Raw genomic sequence first — 21,502 nt, 5'->3', positions numbered from 1 at the left:
CTTGTTTGATTCGTGTCAATGTAAATTTTGATTAATATCAAATTTTTATAATTTTTAATTATGCACGATTAGAAATACTTAGAATTGAATTAGTACATTGAACAATGTACCAAAACTAAATGGGACAACTGAAAAGAATCGGAGGGAATGTAAATTTTCATTGTCAAAAGCAGTTCATAAATTATGCATATTCCATACTTTCTGTTGTATCTAATAATTCTATCCCTAATCCTGTTGTTACCTGTTTGGCATGGTGCAACACAATCAGTAGAAAATTCATTATTATTTTCTCTACCAATTGCAAAAACCACTGCATTCTGTTGCACTCCAAACCACGTCACAAGCTAACCAACACGAAAATAAATCTCTAGCTTATAAACATTTACATCAAGTGACGGAGATACTCATTTCACGGGTTAGTTTCGTGTTTCTCATCAGTGGCTCATGTTACAAAACTTCGGCAGGCAATAGCTTTCCATTAACCTAACCAAAATTTTTAACCTGCAGTACCAGAAGATTGACCCACAAGTACTCCAGGACAGCAATATACAAAAACCCAGTTACTTGCAGGCTTCCTATATATGGTTCAAGTTGTAGACCTCTCCTCACTGATCGTCTTTGGCTTCGCTTTTGCTTGTGCTTGTGCTCAGCCCCGTTTTGGGTTCACTTTTGCTCGTGCTCGGCTTACTTGAACCAGGTTGGGACATTGATTGGTTCTGTTAACCAACCAGAAAGTTTTATGAGCATCCAACTCAAATGGGTGTGTTTATAACCTAATTCTTTACTTGTTGAAACGCGTATTGGTTAGAAGACGATACCTGCACGGCTTGCATCTGCTGCATTTGCATCTGCATCTGCATCATCTGCATTTGGTGCACTGCCATGTATTGGTGATATGGGTCAGTCATGTTAGGAAGTTGTGCCATAGCAGGCCTCTGAATAGGAAACGTTCCTCTACGCACGTCTACTCCTTGGTTGTTGGTTTGGTTTCCAGGGAAACTGGGCATGGGTACAGAAGCCACATTAACAGGTGGGAGAGTATATCTGGGTCCGAATTGAGCCCCTGCTGGAGCAGCTGGCAAGTTGGAACCCGGCACAGTAGATGGAAATTGCATCACAGGCCGAGTCATTCCCATATCCATACCCATTCCCATTGGCGCCATGTATTGTTGCTGCATTCCAGGGTACATCATTGGAACCATTCCACATCCCATTGACATCATCTGGAAAAAGAAAAAAAGAAAATACACTGTGGGTTCTGATATAACATCAGAATTACAGGATGTATCGTGAAGACAAACAATCTATCATACCTGAACTTGCATTTGAAGTGACTTCAAGTACTCGATCGCCTCGTCAAGCATCGAAGCCTTATCCGACTGAATTCAAGGGCAAAGAAAACTTTGATCAAATTGTGAATCATGAACCATTGAACAGTTGATCTATTAGTACAGCAATATCAGACAGCATACCTTGTTACAGCGAGGAATGAGCTCTTGCAATGCCTTCATCCTTTCGTTTATCCTATCTCGACGTCTCTGCAGTCAGACATAAGGATGATCTGAGATACAATTCCAAGAATATACCAAATTATGTGCAGCAAGAGACGGAGATTGTTTACACACCCTCTCTGAAAGATTATGAACTTCCGCAGCGCGAGATCTCTTTGTGGAGTGCCCTCCAGAATGTTTCTTTTCATCATCATCAGCTTCATGCTGCTCTAAATCCTTATACAGATTAAAGAATATCACAGTTAGCTTAAATGTAAACTCTTATACTTCTTTATATTACAAAGAAAGGAGAGCGTGTTGAATGTCAAACGTTCAACGACAACAATGTCAAAATGTTTATCCGAAAGATTGGTCTTAGCTACATAAAGTCGTAAACCAATAGATTTTTTTCCATGGTCGAATAAAATTAGATTAAGTAGCATAAAGGCTCAATATGTCTAAAGACGAGTAAGAAATATATCATTTCACAACTATACATAGTTTTATGGACAATAAGTAAAGATTAGTTCTAAAAAATTCATATAAAGTTGTAAGCCAATAGATTATTTTCAGTGATCGAATGAAATTAGATAAGGACGTCTAAAACTCTAAAAGCTCAAAATATCCAAAGATGAGTAATCCAATATCACTTCACAACTAAAAAAAATTTGTGCAGGTCTAAAACGTTCATATAATAACACCTAATATACGCACCGAAAATCATAATTTGAAGGAAAAATTACCCTGAATAATACGAACTTTCACTGATTTTTCTACAATAATACGAACTTTCAATTAACCATGAATAATACGAACTTTGATACATATTTCCCACTCGTATACCTGACTGGTTCTTTACCCGGAGAAACGGTAAATTCCCCATTTCTTCATCATTTTAATGGGTACTTAGACAGCCTTTTTTCAGCAGCCTCTTCTTCATCTTTTGCTCACTTTCCTCTTCCAATTTCATCTTTTGCTCACTTTCTTCTTCCAATTGGAAGCCACATTGCTACTATTTATCACTATGGTTTCGCAAATCTTATGCTACGAAGGTATGTTTTTTTTAGATTATATGGTTGTTGAGGCTTATGAATGTTTCACTAATCTGCTAAAGCATGTTCTTTGCAGATCTGTTAATTACAATCAGGTGAATTAAATGTTTGACATATGAGTGTTGCATATTTTTTTTATTTACATTTTATGGTTAATATATATTGGTTGTTAATTTGGTATGATCTTCGAGTTGTAGAGTATTCTATATTCCTATCACTGGATGCCGGTGACACTCACCTCAACAAGTTTCTACAGATCAAATAGATTTCTGGTTGTATGTTTGAATATATAAATCTTATGATCGATTGTCTTCTAGCTAAGCCATTTGGAAGCCATGTAGACTCTGTCTAAATTGGTTGTGTATTGCAGAGGTAGAGATGCAAGGTTTATTGAAATTGGTTTATTTGAATGTTTGCATAGCTTTGATGTGGGCTTTTGTTCAAATTTATCACATGTGAGTCTCTATTTGAAGTTGTTTCTTGCTCTAATAAAAGAACAATCTGTTCAAATTTTTGGGATTAAAACAAAATTTAGGGATTTAAATTGCAATTAAGAAGAATTAACTAACCATGAATGAGATGATATCTTTGTAGTTGATGCGTGAGAACGAGAGGGAGAAGAATCAATGAAAATCATGAGCTTGAGGAAGATGATTGAAGAAGGAATGGCTGCGTGAGGGAGAAGGACTGCTCTGCTTCTGTTTGCTTTACTTTGTTTTATCAGCAAAAAAAAAATTTTTAAAAGGAACGAGTAAGTTTACCGGTAACAGGTAAAATGGTATGCCAGCGGGAAATATGTATCAAAGTTCGTATTATTCATGGTTAATTGAAAGTTCGTATTATTGTAGAAAAATCAGTGAAAATTCGTATTATTCAAGGTAATTTTTCCTAATTTAAAGCCTCATCTTATTACAATCGTATTGTAACAGTTTAAAACTACTACGACTATAATATTGGCTATTGACCGTAAAAGTGATTTTGCCACAGTTACCGCAATCACGATTTCATCAAAGGATTAAAGAAAACTAAAAAGGTAAGATAGAAAAGGAGAAAGAATATGTGCCGCAAGTCACACCCACATGAGACCCATGCTTAGACAGTGAAAGTGGGGCTTAGCAACTTGCAACACTAACACAGTCCACTCCATTCCATAAAAAAATTAATAAATAATTTATAAAAAAAAAAAAAAAAAAAAAAGAGAAACCACACGACAAATCTGACCCAAACTTTTATACCTTGTCAATTACTCATATTATCCTTATTTGTTTTTCCTGTCTATTTTTTGAGTAATTATCTTCTCTATTTATATGCTACAATGTGCTATATCTGTGCTGTCAGCTGTGGACTGGTTCTGTTCCTCTGGACCCTTTCCCATATCATTTTTTGATTTTTGACTGCACCGCCGTAAATATTAACTGCACCCCAATTCAATTCAGCCATCATCAGCTAATATTCCTCTCAAATCTCAACCATCCCTCAAATTCAAGTCGAATATTTCGCTCGGATTTATGTTGTATCCACACTTTTAGTTCAAGGGGCTCTCGTATAAGCTGATGATTGAGGCCCCACGATATGTTATATACTATAATTCTCAAAAACTCGTCATAATAGCTCCCTACACGTGGCACAATCACTGATTACCATGTCATCATCACTTGCCACGTATACAACCGCATACACAGAATAAGTAAAAATAAAAAAGAGGATAGTATAAGAAAATAAGAAGAAAGGGAACATGATAATTTTGGGGTCTTAACTGTAAGGTGGTAAGGTTGTTGGGTGGTAGAAGTTCATATCATGGTCTCATAGAAAGTAGATCCCCTTGCCTCATTATCTTACTCTATTATATCTTCATACTTCTAAATCTAAGTGCCATTATAATATATATTACTTAGATTTACAAGTATGAAGATATAAACTTTTGTACTTCTATTTATAGCAACTTAAGACCTATAAGAACCTTGTAAGATGTCTTAAGTTGAAATCTCTAGCTACAAAGTTAATTTTTTATCGATTTAAATTTTTCGAGATTTAATTTTTGGTATTATTGTTGTTTTTCTGTTTATTTGTCCTATATAATATAGCAAAATCAAAAGACAAAAAAAATTACCAAAAAAATATATAACACTAACATATTGTAATAAAAAAAATATAAATACCAACATAATTACATAAGAGCAATATTTGCTCCTTCCTACAAAGTTGTACCCACTTTCCTATTTTGCTCTCATTTTCATGTTACTTTATGAGAGTATCATAATAATTTAGCTCTACTATTTGTAAACTATTAAAGTGGACATAGCACATAGCATCAATTCTGTTGTTATGATAGGTCAATAACTAACAAGTAATTGGTAGATTATATAATAAGTCATCAGATATTTTTAGTTCTGACGCAAATATTTTTTCTTATTATAAGATTTAAACCTACAATCTCTTAATAAATATGTCAAGAGATTTGCTCAATTAAAAAATTAAATTAATGATTTAGATGTGTGTTATATGTTATATTCTCTAATGAGAGACTTTAAGGTTGTACAAAAATTGTATGTCTCCCTCTTTGCCTTTTAACTTTGTAGTATCAATTTTTCAAAAAATCTTCTCATAAATTCTGTTGCAAATAAAGAAACGAACAAATATAAAAATAATAATTTTGGCAAATTAAAATAAAAAAAGAAAACAGGCATTGAAAAATATTACCGAAAACAAACCAAAATAAACTAAACTACAAGAGAGGACCATTATATCTTCAATGCAGATCATACGGTGAACCTTGTGATAAATATTTGCACGACATTGTGAGGTGTGTCACCCTAATAATAATAATAATAATAATATTTGGTCCATGAAAATACTCCTTATTAAATTTTAGCTAATAATATTATGGCATGCTTTTATGTTCCCTTCTCTATTATATCCTTTTAATATACAAGCCCCCTCTATCAATTGAATCTAATTCATAATCGAACCCCGTCACAAGGATTTAAGGGCATAAAATCATTAACTGCTTGACTAATTCATGATTATCTATAGTATTTCAAGTAATTTATCAAATATAATTAACCCAAACAATAAAATGAAAAGAGATATTATTTTTAATAAAACTACAAGATTTATAATAAAAAAGACATGAGATCCAACAAAAATTAATTTTAATATTTAACCTTTCAGTCATCAGATATGAATTATTTCAATTTTGTATTATTTTTGATGAATAAATCTTTACTCTAAGTTTACTATCAACATACTAATAGAATTTGCTGATAGTAAATTAAATGTAAAGGTTGAATTATCATAAAATAAACGGTTATACTGATAACAAACTAAGCATAAAAATTAAATGATTATTAATCATTCAGAGCAGATGGGATTATTAATATCAATTTTTCTAACAATTAAATAGTTATTTTTTATAGAACTTCAATACATCCATATTAAAATTGATATAATTCCTTCCAAATTTAAACTAGTCATTTAAAAATAAATTTAAATTTGCCAAATATAAGATCAACCAGGTAAATTTTGAACTCTCTCCATTACTTAAATGTAAATTATATTATAAGGAGTAATTTATATCCAAATACGGACTATAATATTATTTCTCTCATAAAATTTTATAATAATATACCCGCCATCATCAAGTCTTGTGGAGTAGTAGAAAATATATCATCAAAGATTGGACATAAAATTGGATTTTATTTCAAAAAATCCACCTGGCAATAATGAGTGCAATAAAAACAAAAAAAAAACAATACTTTAGGAAAAAAATTATAAAATGCAACCGACTGACCTGACCGGCGGTTGTGGAAGGAGGAGGAGTTGATTCTTTACGTTTTTTCTTTCTATTCTCAGCCTCACAATTGATCACTCCCTCACCACCACCTTCCTCCGTATTCACCGTCCTCGTATTCGCCGGACCACCACTATACCCCGATGACGACGACACCGTCAACCCACCGCTACTACCAGCCTTCTCCAACCTCTCTCCACCGTGCGCTAACGGTAAAGCAGATGAAACTTCTCCAACACTTCTCATGGTAGCTAAAGCCGGTGTTGTATTCGACTCTACAACTGTTGATCCCGGCCTTAGACTTGATGATCTTTCTAGATTGTTCCCTCCTCGCATTCTGGAGAACAACTGAAAATTAGTGGTTGTTGAGGGTGTTTGTAGCGAAGGTTCTGTTCTTGATGGCCTTAGCTCCGGCGGAGGAAGAGGAGATGTTGGGTTTTCACATAGTAATTCACTGTAAAGATCTTCTAAAGGGTAGTGAAGCCATGTCGCCATCTCATCTTCGGCCATGTAAAGATGTTGCTGCTGTTGAGGTGGTGGTGGTTGCGGCGCTGCAAGAGGTGGCGCTGTTATTTGAGGTGATTTTCGTTGGTTTTGTGGTTGTGCTATTACTTGTCCATCTTGCCATAATAATTCCATTATTTCATCTTCTGCCCTGTTTTTCTCCAAACCAGATTATTATTCAAATTGAAAAACAAACTAGGGTTTGAATTCAAATAGAAAAAAAAAATTGGGTATGAATTTCAATCGAAAATCAAAATTGGGTATGAAATTAAAATGGAAACTAAACCCTTAATTATCTTTTACCTTGTAACTTAAAAAGTAAAACAAAGGATTATTGAAAGAACATGAAAAATGGGAAGGAATTAAAATGGAGAAAAACTTACTTATGACGAGTAATATTAGAAGAGTTAGAAATGAGATGATGATCGTCTTCCATATCGAAATCTGGAACATAATGGTTCATTTTTAAGAATCAAGAAATATGATGTTATAGTTTATAAAGCTGGGTAATAGTATACAGAAATTATGAAGACTGCAGTTCTGCAAGTGATCAGAAAACAGAGTAAGGTAGAAAAATACAAAGGGAATAGGAATCTATCTAATAATAGTAATTTAAGTAGGATTTTGAGAAAGTACTAGAAGAAAAGAGTACAAAAGTACCATGAAAATGGGAACAGATATGAAATGGGTTTAAATACTAATAGTAAAAAAAAAATTAATAAAAAAAAATACAAAAAAAATAAAATGTAAGCCGACTTAGAAGATTTGATGGAGTAAATGAAAGGTGAGATAAGCTAATTAGAATTGGGATAGTTTCCCATTGGAAATGGGAGCCATGGATATTTTTAGGGGTGAGTGGTGAGTAATGGGAAGGAATAAATTAGTGTAATTAGTTATGTGGGCAATTTAAGCGGTGGGTGGGGGAGAGGGGAAGAAGAAGATAAGGCTTTTCTTTGTCTATGTTTTTAGTGTCTCTCTTACAACTAACAATTGGGAATGTTTTGGGTTGGATGGGGTTGGGTTGGGTTGGGTTGGGTTGGATTAGATTAATTTATACATTAATAGTAATTGTTAGTTACGTCGAGTTGAATTTCATGCAAATCAATACAAGTTTTTGGATTTGGGTTTAAATCATGTCTATCATTGGTTGTTTCCCTTTTTATTAATTATTGGTATCGGTATTGATGATTACTTCCCCTAATCATATTTTTTTAATGAAATTTATGTTGGTTTTTTTTTTTTTGATGTTTTTTAGTTTGATTAGTTAAAGTACTTGCTGATCGATTTAGTTAGTTGTTTAAGCTAGTTATTAATTATTATGGAGATGTAATTGTTATTTGTTGGTTGTTTATTAGATGAATAATAATGAATAAGCCAAAAGCTATTGAAAAAGGGTATACTATAGGAATTGTTTTGGTTGGAGTTAAGGGTTGAAATTGTTGGCTAGTTTTACCAGTTGCAAATAATGGCTGATAAGTCAGTTGTTTAAGTTAGTGTTTGGTCAAAGATAATTATTGGTTATGGGCTGTTCACCGGAGAAAAAGTGTATAAAACTCAAAATTAAGTCGATAAAAAACTATTATAAGTAGTTTGGAGCGACTTTTTGATTTTGAGTTAAAAGTCACCTTTTAAATTAACCTAAAAGTCATTTACCCAAATACTTCTTTTACCTATTTGACTAATCATAAAATCAATAGCCAAAAAACAATAAAAAGTCAATGAAAAAGTTGAATGTAAACACTTCATAGCCATATAGGTGATATTTATATGAAAAATTAAACAATTACAACTTATTTTTTATGAAACTGTCTCACCATGAAATGAATTCACATAAATTTTTGTAATTAATCACTTTAAAATTATTACTGATCACTTTTACACACTAAATATAAATGTGTTTGCTCAATAAAGATAGTCTTTCCATAAGACCGTCCATTTAAAAACTTGTGAAATAATTATCATATTGTAGAGCTTATTCTAAATTTAATTTGAGTTTATTACTTTAAATTAAGTTTGAATTATTTATTATGTAATTAAGGTTTAAAATGATGCAAAATAGGTTGAATATAAAATTCACTTCTACCTATTGTCCAAGTATCAAGTGGGAGAATTCCTTACTATAATTTATTTCAGCTAAACGATAAAAGGACAACATTTTTTTAGTTCTCGACTTCTCGTAGTAGTAAATATCTTTTTTTTTGGACGGAATAGTAGTAGCTTATAGACTTATAGTTATATCTTGGTATGTAAACTTTAATTTTACAGATTAAATAAAATTGTTCATATTAATTTAAACTTATTTTTTTTATTAAACTTGTTTTTACTAACTTTTTTTTATTAAAATATAACTAATTAATTAATTTGACACAGATTTTTGTATGGGATTGTTTTATTATGAGACGCACCTCATAAATAGGGTAAATAGTCTAATAATACAAAATATTATACTATCTTTTATATTTTTTATTTTGAGGTCGTTTCACCGAAAGAGTCTCTCATAAGAGTAACTCTTAACTAGAGGCTAAGAGAATGATTATTTGGTTGAGTTTTAGTTTTTTAGTTAATCAAAAGTCAAAAAATATGTGTAGTAATTCGCTTTAAAGTCAGTGAAAACAGTTGGTTGATAAGATGAAACAAAACTTATAATTACATTTTTTATCATTTTTTATTCCACTTTTTTCTAATAAATAGCCAACACATTCTTACTTCGTCTTCCATATTAAAGAATTAGCCATATTTATTATTTTAGTCTGTTCCATTGAATTTGACTAATTTGTATTTTTTGCTTATGACTCGTATTCTTTCCGTAATTCGCATTCACACATTTAACTCTTTTTTATCTTATTCACACGTATATATCTCTTACTTTCCCATATAATATTATATTTTAAAAACTCTTGCTGACTTTAATTTCTATATTTTGACACATCATTTGTATTGAGGTTATTTTTTGGAATAGATAAGATATAAGAAAGAAAGAAAAAAACAAAAGTGGTAACAAAATTTATTTAGGAAATTGAGCAAAAACAGGAAAAATAATGCAAGAGATCAGAGATCTGGCGACTATTGGGAGTAATAATAAAGATAACCGGAGAAAATCCAAATACAAATTGAGTAGAGACGATGTTTCTGTTAGATAAATTGAGGGAATCAGAAAGTATTGGATGCTTCTTATTGCTGCTACAGTGCCCCCACCAACCATCACTCTACATGTTACTAAACAGAGAAAGTCTTCTATCAATTTATTTAGCAAATATTATTTTACTTACTATTTCTATTTATTTTTTTTCTTCTTTAAAGTTGTTTTAGGTTGTTTTATTTATTGTTTTGATAAAGAATTTTTTATTTATATTATAAATTTTAGATAAAATTAATCTTATTTATCTTTATTTTAATTTCTATATATTTTTCAGTAATTTCATTTTAATATTTTTATATTGATTATGGTTCCTAAATATTTCCCACTAGCTTTATTTAAAAAAATTTAATAGTTGTGGTTTTCATATTTTTTCCACTAATTTTTTTTTAATATTTTTTAAATGTTTGGTCTCCACTTTTCCTATATTTAATTTAAATCTAAAATATTTTATTTTTCTTAACTTCCGTTAACATTTCCTGTAGCAATAACTTTAACAAACAGGATTAGTAAGTATTCTTACTTGACAAGTACAATTAAATATAATTATTAATAATTAATTATTTTTATTACATCCTTACACACTAAAATAACGTGGAACAAGTTTTAAAACGCTAAATCCTTGTTAGCTGTAATTTTCTCTTGTTTTATTTAAACCATATTTCCTTAATTTTATGAGATTGAGAACATATATTATATAATTTACAAATTTTTATATGAGACGGTCTCAACATAAGACATATATTTATCTTATACTTGGATTAGATAGTTTATTAATAGAAACTTTTAGCTTATGAATTTTTTATTTTAAAATCATTTCACCATGAGACGAGCTCATACAAGTGGAGGTGTATATAATATATATTGCCAGATAATGATGCTCATTTGTTGAATAATGAAATGAAATGAAAGTATAGCATAATGGAGTTGGCTAGTCGCCCGTATAAGGAGCTAATCTGCTTATTTTGGACGTCCTCTCACCGTCGTTTTCTTCACAACTCCCACTTATTTTGGCTTTTTTCTCAACTTGTCTCAACATCGCATCTTCCTCTATTAAATGACTAGCTTCCTTATTATTTTTGCTTTTATTGTATATTACTTGGGTTTTAGAGTCCACGTTTATCAAATTAATTCAATTAAAACTTACGTCCCGTTTGATTGATGGTAATGAAGTAATGAAAATGAAATGTTGTAATGGCAATAATAATGAAGGAATGGATATGAGAATTGGTAATGAAGATTCTTTGTTTGGTGTGCATGACTAAAGAATGGTAATGGAAGATAAAATTCCATTGATTGCATTTGGTTGTTAGTAATAAAAAATGGTAATGACTCTTAGTTTCATTATTGTATATTTGTATCTAAAAGCATTATTGTATCTAAATTATTCTATCTAATGATTCTTTTTTTAATAATAATATTTTTTTGGATAATTACATACATTACCTTTTTTTCTTCATTATTTTTTTTTCTTCATTATTTTTTTTTCTTCAGCTTGAAACAACATTACCTTATTTTATTACCACGGTAATACTTCATTACCATTGCAGCCTAATACCAGGTTGTTTGATGGTAATTAAAATTACTCTTTTTGGTAATTTCATTACCTTATTTTATTACCATCCATTACCATTAAAAGCATCCAAACAACCAAATTTTTTATTACTTAATTTTATTACCATTACCGCCCTTTAATACCATCCATCAAATAGGCCCTAATATTTTTAATTTAGGATTATGTTATAGTAAATGGCGAAACTTCTAAAAGTGGGCCAAGGCGGCGGGGTTCCACCCCTTCAAGCTTCCAAACTTTATGTGTTTTATTTTACGCTAATTAATAGAGCATTATAATAATGAAGTAAAATTAATTTTATGGAAACTTATTAATTTCCTTTATAAGAAAAAGGTTGGACAATTATTGTTTTTAACTTGGTAGTAAATGGCGAAACTTCTAAGGAGCGGACCTTGAAGCTTGCAAACTTCATGTGTTTTATTTTTAGGCTAATTAATAAAGCATTATAATAATAAAGCAAAATTAATTTTACGAAAAATCATTAATTTCCTATATAAGAATAGGTTTGAAAATTAATATTTTTAATCCTATCTTTTAAATACATAAACTAATAAATACACCAATTCAACAAAACTAATTAGAGTTGCTTATTAAGTCCAATAAAATTTATTTTGTAATACTCCTAATAAGCTAGTGAGCTCTATACTATTCTACTTCATAGTATTGTCGCTTTTTATTTAACATTTGTATCGGCTTAAAATATTTTACAAAATTATTTTATTGATAAGTAATTCGACTCTGATATTATTGATTAAGTTTTGCAACTAGTTATAATATTCTTTATTTAAATTATTGTAGCACTATAATATGTAATATACTTTATTAAAGTTACTGGTTATAACTTCACGACTAAATTGGAGAGTTCAACGATCTTAAGGAATTACCTTGCAATCAAACAATCTCCAATGTTTTTGATATGTCTCTATTTGAGCCGCCCTAAACTCGTTCCTAGTTTTAGGGTTTAGGTTTAAATATTTTGAGATCTAGCAGATTCGCGTTCAATTTCATCCAGGTCCAAAAAAATTAATGTATGTAGCCTTTAGACCTATACCCTCTCTAGACACATTTAAGACTCAAATCTATTGGACTCTTTTTAGGTCTGTCAAACCCGTTCTAGACCCGACTTATTACAATCCAAAATTAATATTGAATTTATTTTTAATCTATTTCTATGTTTATAAGACTCATTTTAGTACTAATAAAACATTTAAAATGTAAAAAAAATTCATTATGAATAATTAAATCAAAATTCATTTAGGACTGAAACCCTAAGTCGGTCTGATTCTGGATAAAGGTCCACCATAAATTAAAGCTTTTGAATTCTGGGTCCGAATCCGAAATGACCCAACTCAGACCCGACACACGACCATCCCTAATTGCATAACACAAATCAAAGTGAAAAATTTTAGATGTTGTCTAACACAAGTACATAATTGTTAAATTACAATTCTTATTCAAAACTTGAGGCATGCACAATCTTTTACCACTTCAATTCTTCAACATGAATTAATATATTTATCACTCAATTTTTGTTATTACCCCAACCAAACTTAAACACAAACTTCTTTTGTTGAATTTGATACAAATACAAACCAAAATCAGTTGCCTTCCAAATACAATGTCTACCACCACAACCATCATCAACAAAATCTTTAGTATCCTTAAATGCATTAAATTTAAGATGTCCATTTGCCCATTTTGCATCACAATCATAACTTACTGTTTGGAAATAAGCAGTGTACAAACACCAAGTAAAATTGGTATTTACAGCCAAATGTTGAAGACCAAAATATCTATCATCACCAGTACAATTCAAATCAAGTGTTGCATTGGACAAATTATTCATCACTTCAACATGGTATTTCACATCTTTGAATATTGGTTTTGCATGGGTTTGTATTTTTGGTCCATTATTTGTTGAAATTATGATTATTGTAAGAATTAATAGCATAAATTTTGTAAGAATTTTGTGGGTATTCATTGTTTTTTGGGTTTTTTTTTTTTTTTTTTTTTTTTTGTGGTTGGAAATATTTTTTGGTGGAGGAGATAAGAGATTATTCTTGTTTTTTTATGTATAGATTATTATGTGTTTATGAATATATATGAATGACTTTTATTATATTAATTGCTTTTAATTTATTGTGTTCTTTCCTTTTTTAGAAATTCAAACTTTGACTATAATTAGTTCTATGTACTTTGATATAGCATTAAAGAGAAATGAGATATTTTTAAGAAAAAAAAAAGATATTTAGTAATAAATAAAAATAGATTAAATTGTATGAATAAAATTAAAAGAGGGTTAAGGTATATGAATGTAAATAAACAAAAATAAGAGGTCTAATAGCAAAAATAAAAATAATGTAAAATGAAAAGAATAACTCAAAAAGAACAATAATGTCAAATGAATGGAACAGATTATGAAAAATTATTAAAGCAAACTTTAATTTTTGGAAAGAATTTGAAATCAATTGAAATCTTGCAATTAATATTTGAATAAATAATTGTAGTTAAGAATGATTTATTGATAAGGTTGCTGAAAGTGAAACAACACTCATTTTGAGATGGATAGAATACGTAGTTTTGTACGTGTATGTTGATATACAAATGGATACATTGTACTCACTAAAGAGACTTTATAGGTGATAAGAATCTATCTATAACTATTATTAAAATGAAACATATTTTTTGTTAAAATTTTTTAAAATTACTTACGTGTAATATGATGTTATTGTTACTATTACTATGACTAATAATTTATATATTTGACTATTTTACTTTCTAATTATAACTATAATATTATCCATATTGATTTTTTTACTTTTTAGGTCACATTATTTAATGTATTAAAAAATTATATATTTTGTTTTATTTTTTTAATTATTTATAAAATCTTTATAATGTTATTTACTAAATAAATATAGGATATTTTGAGATGTATAAAACATAAAGCCATAAATTTTAAATTTTTTATTTATACAAATATGTTAGAACAATAAAACTGTGCATCGTAGGGGCATTATCTAGTTAACTAGTATAACGACAATCAAATACATTAATGTTACCATATGTGAAATTACTATCTATATGCATAGAGCGGATATAGTTTGAGTGATAGAATTTGAATTGGGAATATAAAAGAGTTTAAAAGTCGCAAAATTAAGAAAAAAAAGATAATTCGTTTAAGATGATTTGGACATGTGCTTAAATATATTAATGAACCGGTAATGAAGATACAAAAAGTCATAAAAATTAAACAGAGGGCGAAGAAGACCGAATATGATCTAGAGGGCAAAACTAGAAAAAGATGTGAAAATCAATTTAAACTTATAAGTTGAGATAGTAATTATTCAAAATGAATAATGGAGAAGAAGGATTAAGGGTCATGTGGACGACCCCTAAAATAATATATCGGTTCATGTAAGTTGTAGTCGACCTATAATCTTTTAAGATTAATACTTTGGCTTGTTGTAGTTGTTGTCAATAAATTTGTTCACAAAGAGAATTATAAGAAGAAAATATGATTTTTAAATACTTCTACTGAATTTTTAGTAAATAGCTCGGTATATAATTCATATGGTAACAATAAAGGATTTGTTTCCATATATTTCATGGTTATTTATTTAATTGTAATAGGAAGAATATCATTAATTTATTTATAGGATTTACTAATATATCTTTGATATTTATTGAATTTTATTTATTATGTAGAAATAATTACCTGTCATTTATGGAATGATATCCTTATATATTAATTGAGTATCAAAAATCATTCTTTAATCAAGAATTCTACTCTTTTAATTCAAAATTGATGTTAATTCCAACTTCAATATATATTTTCATTCATTTTTAATTGATGCTCTCAATTTCACATTATTCATGATTTTGTAATTTTTTTTTATTTCCTTTTCTTTTCTTTCCTTTTTTTACCTTTGTACTTCTAGAACTTTGATAACTTCTAGAGTTGTGTATGCAGAAGAAAATATGAATGAGTTGTCTGTAAAGTTTAACCAGCTAAACAGGTGGATGAACAACATATTTGGTAAAAAAATAAAAAAAATAAAAAAAAAAATTACAAATTTAGACTAGTCAAGTTTGTATGTCAAAATTACGTTACAAAATAAATACCCACGAGTAAGTTTGTCTAACTAAGTTTACTTGTAAATTGTTTTATAAAATAATCAAACTTTTGTAACTTAAAAAAGCTTGAGTGATCTTTTTGGCGGCTAATCCATCAGTCTCGATCCATCCGGTTTGAAAATAGGGGGGCTTGATGAAAAATTATAATCAAATGAAAGAAACCTTGGTGAAAAAAATTATAGTCGGGTGATTAATATACTAACAACAAATATAGTTAAAATGATTGATTTTTTATTTTTGAAAATTTAGACTTAATTATAGTTAGCGAAAATTATTGTAAAATGAAAGATATCCTATTGAAAAAAATTCTAGTTAAGTGACCGATAAACTATAAAAAATATAATGAGATGATCAATACACTAAGAAAAAAATTATCGAACAGTAACAAAAGAATAAGCCAAATGACTAATACACTAGCAAAATAGTTTTAAAAAATTAAAAAAATAAAAAAAAAGAGTTAAGAATCTGGTTTTGTTTTTAAAGAGTTGAAAATTCAAAAATTTCATAGTTAAAGAGTTGAAAAGTTAAAAGGGATTAAAAATTAAAGTTGCTCAAATTTGAACCAAAAACCTCGAGTTTATCTTTTATTATTTTGACCGTAAAACTTTATATGCATTTAATCAGTTATTTATATAATAATATTATAAATTATTAAGAAGGTTGAGTTAAATACTTCCTCTGTTCCAACTTATTTGTAATATTTGCTTTTTTACGTAGTTCAATGCATTAATTCAATCTTTAATAACTCTAATTATGTATAATAAAAAATTATAAAATTTTGATATTAATATTCTTTGTTTCGAGACAAATCAAATAAAAAATACCACTTGACTATGTTTTAACTTATAGATTAAGAATTAATCACAAATTAAAGATGATGAGTAAATAGTGCAAAGGAGGAATTATACAATAAGCCTTATTGGATACTATATTTTAAGTTGTAGACTATATTTTAACTTATAGACCGGGCCCGCCATCTAGCTTCGCCCTAAACTTAGAGTATGAAGTGTAAGGAGGGCTGTAGAAAAATACCCGCCAAATCTAAGACGATACAATTTGGCACCCACGTCATAACCCAAAAACATCCTAAATTCGTGCCTCCATTTTCGGCGATAATTCAAACCCAAACAACTCTTGCTCTTCTTCATTTCATCTTCTCTCTCTTCTTTCCTCCCTCCATTGTTGATTCCATTTCTCTGTTATCCATCTCTATTCCTTTTTTATAATCGAGTTTTTTGTTGTTTTCTTATTCTTACATTGTTCATCTTTTTTGTTCTTGATTCGTCAAATTTTGGTAAATTTTCAACCATTTTCTCTGTTTTCACGCCCACAAATCCCAATTACAATTTCTGCAACCTCACCAAATCTAACGTCAATTGAATGCAATGTATATTTCGATCAGCTGCATGAATTCTGTTTGACAAAAGGCCTAGAATCAAATTAAACTTTCACATTATCATTTTTGATATTGACGGAAAAAATTTGAAGATAGATAATAGATAATCTAAAGTTTATACTCCTATAAAATATAATTTCTGTGGTATTTCCAGAAAGGTGAGAATGAGTTGTTTTCCATGCTTTTCCTCACACAGAAAGAAAGCATCAAGGAGGTTCCATAGCCCACTTGGAGATGTACGTTCTAATGGTTCTTCTATGCTAAACAATCAATGGATTGGTAAGCTTTAATATCTCCATTTTTTATCATTTAGCTAACAATCAATGAAGTATTACAATTTACAAATTATTGTTCATGTTATTTTTTTACCACATTATTATGGAATGAAAATTAGGTCATTCCATTACATAAAAGTCGGTTATATAATAGATTTTGAGCTTAACAAACCGCGAAACTTGATGATTTAACCTTGAGATTTAAGTTAGTTGCAAAGTTTAATATTTACAAGTAATAGGCTTATAGCCACTAAGAATCAAAAATTCCAAGCATTGTAATCATCTCATCGGATTTCTTCAAGTATTACTTTAAAGTTTGAGTATAATTTAAAAGCAAGGTCGCAGCCGCATTGTAAAAGTTTTTTTCGCGTCATAAAAGTGTAAAAATACGCATTTTGGACGGATATCTTATGATTTTGACTGATGTTTAGGCGTTTGATAAACGCATCACTCTCGTTAATGCATCACCATTTAGTTACTACAATTGCGACATTTTTACTCTATGCTTTTGAATTCTCAAAATTACCTTTTATCTAACTGACATTTAACCTATCTTCTTCCCGTCACCTTCCCACCTCCACTTTATTTGGTATTCAGCTTTGTTTGCCTAGTGGGTTATTCCTACAATCATACCATTACTAAAATCATATTTTGTTAACACAGTTGATGTTTGAGATTGTTTTTGTGTATATCTACTGGATCACTGTCACAATTTCCTTTAAATTCTCCAATTGTTTTTATAGTTTTTTGCTTTTTACTTATTTTATTGTTGTGCTGTAGAAACTCAGCCAGCTAACAGTAAATTAAAGGAAAGCAAGGACAGTAAGGAAAATAATATAGCAGCACAGACTTTCACTTTCAGAGAACTAGCTAATGCAACAAAGAATTTTCGTTCGGAATGTTTGGTAGGTGAAGGTGGATTTGGAAGAGTATACAGAGGCCAACTTTCAACAGGACAGGTATACTGGCTTCTGACAACTGAATCCAGTGAGTAGAGCTGGGCATATGCAAGATACCTTATCACATCAAACCTTTTAGTGAAGTCTCAATATTAATTTACATTACTTTTGCTTTTGCGGTCCCATATTAGTTGATGTATAGTGTTTTGTGCTACTTTTTTGGATTTTATAAATGGGTAAAGAAACTTAGAATTAGATGGTTTAAGTGCACTAGATTGAGGGTTATTGATTTAAATGTATGAAATATATTCATAAAGTAGGATAGGGGATTATATTATGTTAGATTTTAAGATTTAATAGCTAAAAGATAGAAATGTTGTAACTAATTTGAAACGGAGGGAGTAATTATTTTTTAGCCCCAGTAACTTAAAGTAATTGACCTAAACATGACTTCTAAAATTATAGTGGATTTTTACTCTGCCTTGTGTGAATTCAAGTTTTTCTTCAATATTCACTTTTTTCTTATGAACATTATAGTAGGGTTAGTAATTGGGGACTTTTGTTTCAGACTATTGCAGTAAAGCAACTTGATAGAAATGGAGTACAAGGGAACAGAGAATTTCTTGTAGAGGTTCTGATGCTTAGCCTTTTACATCATCCAAATTTGGTTAATCTTATTGGATATTGTGCTGATGGAGATCAAAGGCTCTTAGTGTATGAATACATGTCTTTAGGATCTTTGGAAGACCATCTACTTGGTAAATTATATACCTATTAGCTATCTTTCTCTTGATTATGAAACCATAAGTTACTTTGGGGGCGTTTGGCAAATGGCTGATAGCTAATAAGTGATTGGAGTAACAGATTCGACCAACTAATTTTGAACACGTTGGTGTAAACAGCTTGTTCTAATTAATTACCAAATACTAGTATTAGATAGTTTGACCATCCAACCATATGTTTGTAAAACTAAGTATGCTAAAATCGTCCAATAATTTATTTAGCCAAATACCCCTTTGTGTGACATTTACTTGCCTCATATGTATGGGTTTGTAATGTGTGAAAAACTATATATGCAGATATTCCACAAGAACAAAGACCATTAGAATGGTACAAAAGAATGAGGATTGCTTTGGATGCTGCCAAGGGTCTAGAATATCTTCATGATAAAGCAAATCCTCCGGTCATATACAGGGACTTGAAATCATCTAATATCTTGCTAGAGAAGGATTTTCATGCTAAACTCTCTGATTTTGGACTAGCAAAGTTAGGTCCTACAGGAGACAAAGCATATGTTTCAACCAGAGTTATGGGAACATATGGATATTGTGCACCCGAATACCAAAGGACTGGTCAATTGACACCTAAGTCGGATGTGTATAGTTATGGAGTTGTCTTACTTGAGCTAATTACCGGTCGAAGAGCTATCGACACCAACAGACCAAGTAATGAGCAGAATCTTATCACTTGGGTGAGTTCTTGCCTTTTCACTCACCCTTTGATAGCATATACTAAAACATAGCAATGGGCTTCAACCATCAGCTTAGGCTTTTGACGGAGTTGGTTTCTTGACATGATATCAAAGCCAACATGACTAGTGGCGGATGCAGTAAGGGGCTTGGGAGTGCCATGCCCTTTAATGTATCCGCCACTAGATAAAAAGAGGTCAGTGATGCATCCACACTTCTAGTCCGAAGGGCTTCCAAGTATCTAGGGGCTTTAGCCATTCATTTAAACTTTGATTCAGTTGATTTCTCCGCACTCCCCCCCAATAATATTGAATCCTTTGAAAAATACAATACTAGCAGTTATTCTTATCATAATTCCTACATCATACATTCTAAGAATTGTTAAATATGAATGCAGGCACAAGCATATTTAGGTAATCCAAGCAAATACCATGAGTTGGCAGATCCACTTCTAGGAGGGGATTATCCAGAGAAAGGTCTAAACCAGGCAGTGGCAATAGCAGCAATGTGCCTTCAAGAAGAAGAAACAGCGCGGCCTTTCATGAGTGATGTAGTGACTGCCCTCAATTATCTGACATTAAGCTCAGAAAATGGTTGTAATTCTCCCTCCGGCAATTCGTCTCCTGACACCGAGTACACTGATTATACCGAGTGTTTGAACCCTCAAATCCAAGATAATGAGTATCAAGACCGCCAACGAGCTTTAGCTGAAGCCATGGAATGGGGTTCTACCCACACTGCTATATCTCGTGCTACTAGCAAAAGCTCATCGTGTGTTGATCTCAAAACACTAAAAATTTTCCCTGCAGTGAGCTGATCAATAATTTTATCCGCCCTGCAGTTCGTATTCGCTATGAGTCTGCAGTGTGTTTGTGTTCGGGTTTGCGAAGTTGACAAGATGCAATTGCATATTACATATATGAGAAAAATGTTGTGTTTTCAATTTCTACATTTTTGGACATGATTCATATTTGAGGGGGAAACGCTCAATTATGCAACAAATTTTGTAAATAACATCTTTATTTGCCATTTGAATGACCTAAATTCGTGTGATATACTGGAAATTGATAGCCTTAGCTGAATTTGAGCTAAGATATGAAGCATTTGCAGAAGAAATACTGAATTGGAACTAGCAATTGAAGTTCTCAAAAGAACATTGAACACGTTAAACTAGGTCGACAATAAGAGTAGGAAATAGGGAGGAATGCACAATTTCTTATGTTTTTAACTAACAAATTTGGATGGTTGATAATATGAATGAATGGAAAAAAAAAATTAATGTAGACGACTATTAAAAATGATATATTAGTTTATATAGCCGACTCTAATCTTTAAAAACTAAGACTAACATTATTGTTGTTGTACCTATCCCACCTAGTTTTCTATATAATCTTCTTAAAAATATAATCTAATACTTTTTTTTTTTATTAATCCTCGTCTATGAAATCATACCATCAATACATATTCACAAGTTTTATAGTTATTTTATTCGAGATCAAACTAAAAATTATACTCCACATAAATTCTCATTTAATACAATTTTGCTATAAGATAGTTCTAAATTAAATTATAGTCAATTAAATTAATTAAAATGTCCATTTTATTTAAAATATACTCTTTCCAATTTCATTTGTTCTTCTTAAATAGATTTTATGAATTTTAATGTCAAACTTTGAACATAATTTCTTATTCATCTATAAAAAAAGTATAATCATATAAGATATTGATAAATTCATCTCAATATTACTTTTTAAATATCAACCTTTTAGAAATTTTAAAAA

At 30.2% G+C, this 21,502-nt stretch overlaps 2 protein-coding genes across 2 annotated transcripts; one reads left to right on the top strand and one right to left on the bottom strand.

Moving 5' to 3' along the window:
* Positions 1-138: 138 nt before the first annotated feature.
* On the bottom strand, positions 139-7,840 carry LOC130813117 (transcription factor PIF1-like). Its single transcript, XM_057678850.1, has 7 exons — positions 7,220-7,840; positions 6,333-6,987; positions 1,626-1,727; positions 1,473-1,538; positions 1,314-1,379; positions 819-1,223; positions 139-716 (listed from the first exon to the last, which is right to left on the bottom strand). The coding sequence occupies exons 1-7, from the start codon at positions 7,297-7,299 to the stop codon at positions 606-608; spliced, it is 1,485 nt and encodes a 494-aa protein (XP_057534833.1). The 5' UTR covers positions 7,300-7,840; the 3' UTR covers positions 139-605.
* Positions 7,841-16,719: 8,879 nt separating this feature from the next.
* Positions 16,720-20,750, top strand: LOC130813115 (probable serine/threonine-protein kinase PBL25). The gene is made up of 5 exons (XM_057678849.1): positions 16,720-17,357; positions 18,134-18,312; positions 18,821-19,010; positions 19,332-19,723; positions 20,119-20,750. The coding sequence occupies exons 1-5, from the start codon at positions 17,243-17,245 to the stop codon at positions 20,536-20,538; spliced, it is 1,296 nt and encodes a 431-aa protein (XP_057534832.1). The 5' UTR covers positions 16,720-17,242; the 3' UTR covers positions 20,539-20,750.
* Positions 20,751-21,502: the final 752 nt, after the last annotated feature.

This window comes from Amaranthus tricolor, chromosome 5 (assembly GCF_026212465.1).
Source record: "Amaranthus tricolor cultivar Red isolate AtriRed21 chromosome 5, ASM2621246v1, whole genome shotgun sequence".
Taxonomy (NCBI): domain Eukaryota; kingdom Viridiplantae; phylum Streptophyta; class Magnoliopsida; order Caryophyllales; family Amaranthaceae; genus Amaranthus; species Amaranthus tricolor.
Note: the sequence above shows the minus strand (reverse complement) of the source record. Positions and strands in the feature narration are given on the sequence as shown.